The sequence below is a fragment of the Myotis davidii genome, unplaced genomic scaffold, assembly GCF_000327345.1.
Source record: "Myotis davidii unplaced genomic scaffold, ASM32734v1 scaffold198, whole genome shotgun sequence".
Classification (NCBI taxonomy): domain Eukaryota; kingdom Metazoa; phylum Chordata; class Mammalia; order Chiroptera; family Vespertilionidae; genus Myotis; species Myotis davidii.
The window spans coordinates 1,178,604-1,183,950 of record NW_006291485.1 but is presented as its reverse complement, the minus strand read 5'-3'; the positions used below and the strand labels follow the sequence as shown (position 1 = coordinate 1,183,950).

The window sequence follows — 5,347 nt, the reverse complement described above, 5'->3', positions numbered from 1 at the left end:
TCCCAAAGGCTGCAGCCATGGTCTGGTCCAGTGAGGGTTGGCTGTCACCAGAGGGCAGGTCAGGACGGGTATAGTCTCGGCTCTTGTCATTGTTGTACTTGACGTTGAGGCTGGTGAGCTTAGAAAAGTCGATGCGGAGTGTACAGCAAGCGTTATAGATGTTCTGTCCATCCAGCGACTGCCGGGGAGGAGGAGAAAGTTGTAAGTGGCTGGGGCCCTGGGGCTGAAGAAGGCAGGCAGGCGTCCCTGGGTACCCACTCACCAGCTTAGCATGCTGGGCGCTCACGGGTTCGGCATACTGCAGCAGTGCCTGGAACTGGTTGTTCTTGGTGAAAGTGATAATCTTCAGAACTGTGCCAAACTTGGAGAAGATCTGTCAGAAAAGCAAGAACAGTCAACCTCTGCCCAGGGTCTGGGTGGAAAATGGGGGCACATGGACTCCACCTCACCTGGTGAAGCACATCCAAGGTGACTGGGTAGAAGAGGTTTTCCACGATGATCCTGAGCACTGGACTCTGGCCAGCCATCGCCATCCCGGCATCCACGGCAGCAGCTGAGGCAGCCAGTGACAGGTTCCCCGACTGAACTGAGTTCACTGCCTGCAAGGCCGCCTGGGCCCGCTGTTGGGGGGACAGCATGAGTCCCACTGCCCCAGGCTCACACCAAGAGCCCTGTCCCACCCCAGACCTGGGAGGGGATGAGGGGATGACGCACTGCCTGGTTGGGTGAGCTGTCGGTCTTAAGTTCCTTATGGTTGGAGAACTGGATGTAGATGGGCTGGCCACGAAGCACAGGTGTCACGGAGGTGTAGTAGTTCACCATAGTGTTGGCTGCCTCCTCTGTGTTCATCTCAATGAAGGCCTGGTGGGGGTGGGGGCGTAAGCCAGACCCAGACCCCTGGAAGAAGCCTGGCACCACACTCCTAAAGCAGGCCTAGGGCCCTTCCTGGGATGTGCTCACATACCTGGTTTTTCCCTTTCAGCATCAAGAGGTTGGTGACCTTCCCAAAAGGCAGTCCCAGGGAAATGACCTCGCCCTCGGTGACATCGCTGGGAAGCTTCCGGATATGGATCACTCTGGAGGGCACACCTGTACTTCTGTTGTCACCTTTGAACTTTTTGCTGTCATTTCCGTTTGCTGAGAAGAAATGTATCAACGTCTAACACAGAGCACCTGCTAGGCTCTCACACAGCAGTATTCCCCCCACCTCCTCAGAATCAGCTTCCTCCCTGACAGGATCCAAGCAGAGTGATCTCCACAGCTGGTGCACCCTCACACACACAGCTCCCATAATAAGTGCCCATGTATGAACCAGGGCTAAGGTCACAGCCCAAATCATTTCACCCCAGTGTTCTCAAAGAAGAGCCTACTTGGGCACAGAGAGGGCGCCCCCATGGCAGGGACGAAGGGCTATGGTCAGCAGTTACCTGCAGAGGCCGAGTTGCTGCTCATGATAAAGGGTCCGTTAGTGACACAGGCAGAGAAGAGCTCGTCCGATCCCCGCTGGAAGAGAGGGGGTGCTGAAGTGGGGCTGGAGGTGGCCTGGCACATAGCTGCAGACACCATCCTCCCAGAATACCTTGCTGTTCAGATGTGAAGACACTGCCCTGTACTGTGTCTGTCCCACCTCAAGATGGCCTCACAGTCCCAGATGTGGCTGCTTGGGGGGGGTGGGGGGGCTGACAAGGGATTAAAATGTCACTCCCATCTCCAGGTTCTGGGGAACGCTTACAGGGTCTGTGGACAGGCCTCAGGTCAGGTGCCTCAAGGGCAGGCCTAGCCGGCCACCTTGAGACTGTTAGGCTGTCTTTATTCTTACAAAGCTGCTTGCAAACTTGAGAACAAAGCCCCCTTGTCACACTGCAGCTATTCCCTTGGTCTCCGGAGCTCGGCCTATTTTCCAGCTGTGTGAGGACACCTGAGCCGCAGCCTCATCACTCACTGACTAGAAACACTACCTCTCTGTGAGCCAGCAACACTATCTAGTGACAGAAAACAGGGTCTGAGGGCAGCTCTAGAACTGCTCATCCGTAGGCGGGCTCCTATGACTTCTGACCTGCCTGTTTTCTTTCCAGAAACAACCTATTTACTCCCGAGTCTCGATCTAATTAAATCAACTCCCCGATCACGTTAGTCTGACTCTGGGCTTAGAAAGCAGGCAGACAGGCATCCCTCCTGTGGACCGAGGCCCAAGGACCGGACTACTTTTACTCAGGGGGTGAGCTGTATGAGGCTGCAGTGCAGTCATGCAAGTGGAGACTCAGGATGCAGCCCCCACCCAGGACAGACTCTGCTAGGAACAAGAGCGTGAGCACCAGGAACTTGCAGGCTCTAGGACCTGTTGGGTGTTGGGGCAGAGCTGGGACAGGACTCCCATCAACATGAACTAGGACCAAGGTTGGAAATCAGGGGAGGGTGTCTCCCCCACCCCCACTTCAGTGCCCCCTCAGGCCTGTAGCAGGAACAGGAAAGACCAGCTCAACTGGGCCTTGGCTCTCAGGGTTACGAGCCTCGCCCCTTCTCCCTCAAACTGCCTTTTTCTCAAGGACACCTTATCTTTGCCCTTCCTCCAAACTGCCAACTTAGTTGTTACTCAAACAAGCGCAACCATCACCCAGGGCTGCCATCTACCACAGGCAGAGCGGAGGTGCTCTAAAAGCCCTCAGAATCCCCTCCCTGCCACAGGCAGGTGTCAGGACCTACTGAAGGGAGACGAGGTTTACAAACTGCTCTTCAAGAGGATCAGGAATGGCCACATCACCACTGGTCCCTGCTATGTAGGCATATCCCCACATCCCAGACCCCTGGCTAGGCAAGCACCCAGAAGCCTCCCACCCCTACTTCCCATAGCCCAAGGCTGTGAGGGCTGCTCAAACCCAATGGTGCTTAGAGCCAAGGAACAGAAAGTTAAAATTGCTGGTCTCTGAGGACTGGGGTCTAATATAAAATGAAACATTCTGGGCGTGTCATGACTGAGCTTTTCCTGAGTGGACACCCAGGCCTCAGTGGGGACAAAGCCACCAGGCAGAGTGCACCTCAGCCCCAGAACCCCTGGTGACACCAAGGGTAGGTGAGTCTCACCTGTGTAAGCCTCAAGAAGGTTCCTGCCTCTGGACTGGGAGTTCTGGCCCATATCCCTGCCCCCTTTAGGCTCACAAAGGTGACTCCCCCAAAGCTGGACAAGAACCAGGACTATGTGGCTCCCACATGCTGACTGCACAACCTTAAAAAGGGCATCTGAACTGCTGTCTCTGACCAGTGCCAGGTGGGCCATCATTTGAGTGGCAACACTCCTGACTCTCGTGTTCCCATGGCAGATGGCCTGGTGCTCCCACATTTGTAGGCAAATTGTGACCACTTGTCTGTCTACATTCCCCTAGGCCCCCCTTCCCCAGGACACAGGTCAGATCTCCTAAACGGCAACTCCCCCATCCCCAGAGCACAGGGACACTGAGACCACAACCAGGGCATTTGGGGAGACCCTATGGTACCTTACCCAAAGTCAATTAAGCATCTATTGGAAAAGCCCCCAAGCTGTGTGCTTCCTGCTGGGAACAAGGCACACCTGCTCCCAACAGTATGTTAAGGGGAACCTTTGCTTTTTAATCAGTAGCTAAGCATTGTTAATCTCTGGACACTTCTAACTTATGGCACAGCTTGTTCTAAAGCTGGGGTGATGGTCAGTGGTGACCAGAACCCAACCGTGCTGCCCTCCTGAGGGCAAGTAGCCCCCCACCACCCACCCACTAGAACCTCGAGTTTGACCTGCACAGGTCTGATTCTGAAAGCAGCGGTCGCCTGGGACTGGCCAGGAAGGACTACTCTAAGGACAACCCCAGACAGAGCTGCTCCAGCTGGAAACAGGCAAAGCCAGGAGGATTACAGGAAGCCAGACATTTTCTGTGATGGTTACAAATGCTTCAGATCAAAGTCCCTCTCGCCTCCTCCTACCACTGAACAAACAGGTTTTATCTGCAGGAAGATCAGGATAGGCAGCCTGTGAAGACAAGACTCCACCTGGGAAACCCCCCCCCGCCCCCCAGCAGCATGGCTCACTGACCAACACACCTGCAGTGGACTCCCCAGCCCCCAATTGCTGCCAGCACGCGGTACCAAATCTGTAGAAGTATTCAGTTGGCACCAGGCATCCCTGGATGCCACTTACTGCAGTGTACCCAGGCTTGGTCCTCACCTGAGGGGAGAACTGAAAACCATCGTGGCCCCATTTCCTGTGGAGACAGCCACTGCCAGCTCTGTCCTTTCTACAGCTTAAATGTCCCAAGTACCAAGGATGGCATATAAAGGGGACACACCTTCATTTTCTTTCATCTCAAAAGAAGCAATCAGATGTGCAGACCAAAAAGTACCCAAATCACAATGGCATCAAAAGTAGCACCTCTGGCCCTAGCCGGTTTGGCTTAGTGGATAGTGTTGGCCTGCGGACTGAAGGGTCCCAGGTTTGATTCCAGTCAAGGGCACACACCCAGGTTGTGGGCTCAAACCCCAGTGCGGGGTATGCAGGAGGCAGCCGATCAATGATTCTCGTCACTCATGCTTCCTTATCTCTCTCCCATCCTCTTTAAAATCAAGAAAAATATATTTAAAAGTAAAAAGAAGAGTAGCGCCTCTGTACCCTCCTATCCCACCAGCCACCTCATAAACTACTTGGGGTACAACCAAGTTTCAACTTTTTCTGCATCAAACCAACGGTACTTAGAACACTTGGCAAATATCCTCAGTCCCAATCACAGGACTCTCGCCTGGGCAGGGAGGAGGGGTCCCAAATTAGGGTCAAAGGTGCATTTACCACCAAGAGGTCACTGAACTCACTCTGTTGGAAGCAGTGCCTGGAATTAGCTGGATGCAGGCAGGGCAAAGGAAAGGTGTCTGAGAGCCCAATCTGCAAACTGCCTGCCCTATACACACTGTAGACCAGGGGTCCTCAAACTTTTTAAACAGGGGGCCAGTTCACTGTCCCTCAGACCGCTGGAGGGCCGGACTATAGTTTTAAAAAAAAAACTATGAACAAATTCCTATGCACACTGCACATATCTTATTTTGAAGTAAAAAAACAAAATGGGAACAAATACAATATTTGCATTTGCATGTGGCCCGCGGGCCATAGTTTGAGGACCCCTGTCCTAAACTCTAAGGAACCCCCACAAGACTTGCAACCATGGGAGCAATGGGCAGCAGCAGCGTGTCCCGGGCTAACCCCCTAAACCTGTCTGCAAGGCCCCTTTTACTCTGACTTCCCAGTGAGCCAAAGCAGCCCAGCCTAAGCTATCTGGCTGCTGCTTCTCTGCTAAGCCCTTCTTTGTTTCACTGTCCCAGCTTTAATAAACGT

The 5,347-nt window shown here is 53.7% G+C and overlaps 1 protein-coding gene across 5 annotated transcripts in view; it reads right to left on the bottom strand.

Annotated features, from left to right (window-relative positions):
• The window catches only part of PTBP1 (polypyrimidine tract binding protein 1), a 25,465-nt gene that overhangs the window by 6,941 nt on the left and 13,177 nt on the right, over positions 1 to 5,347 (bottom strand). For 2 of the 5 annotated variants that reach the window (XM_006764783.2, XM_006764782.2), the window contains exons 3-7: positions 1,428 to 1,503; positions 965 to 1,137; positions 715 to 861; positions 450 to 620; positions 317 to 373 (exon numbers count right to left, since the gene is read on the bottom strand). In XM_006764783.2, the coding sequence (XP_006764846.1) occupies positions 317 to 373; positions 450 to 620; positions 715 to 861; positions 965 to 1,137; positions 1,428 to 1,503 (624 nt within the window). Of the gene's footprint in view, positions 1 to 262; positions 374 to 449; positions 621 to 714; positions 862 to 964; positions 1,138 to 1,427; positions 2,571 to 5,347 lie in introns of those variants that run through there. The other 3 variants (XM_015564621.1, XM_015564623.1, XM_015564622.1) reach the window with 3 other exon arrangements.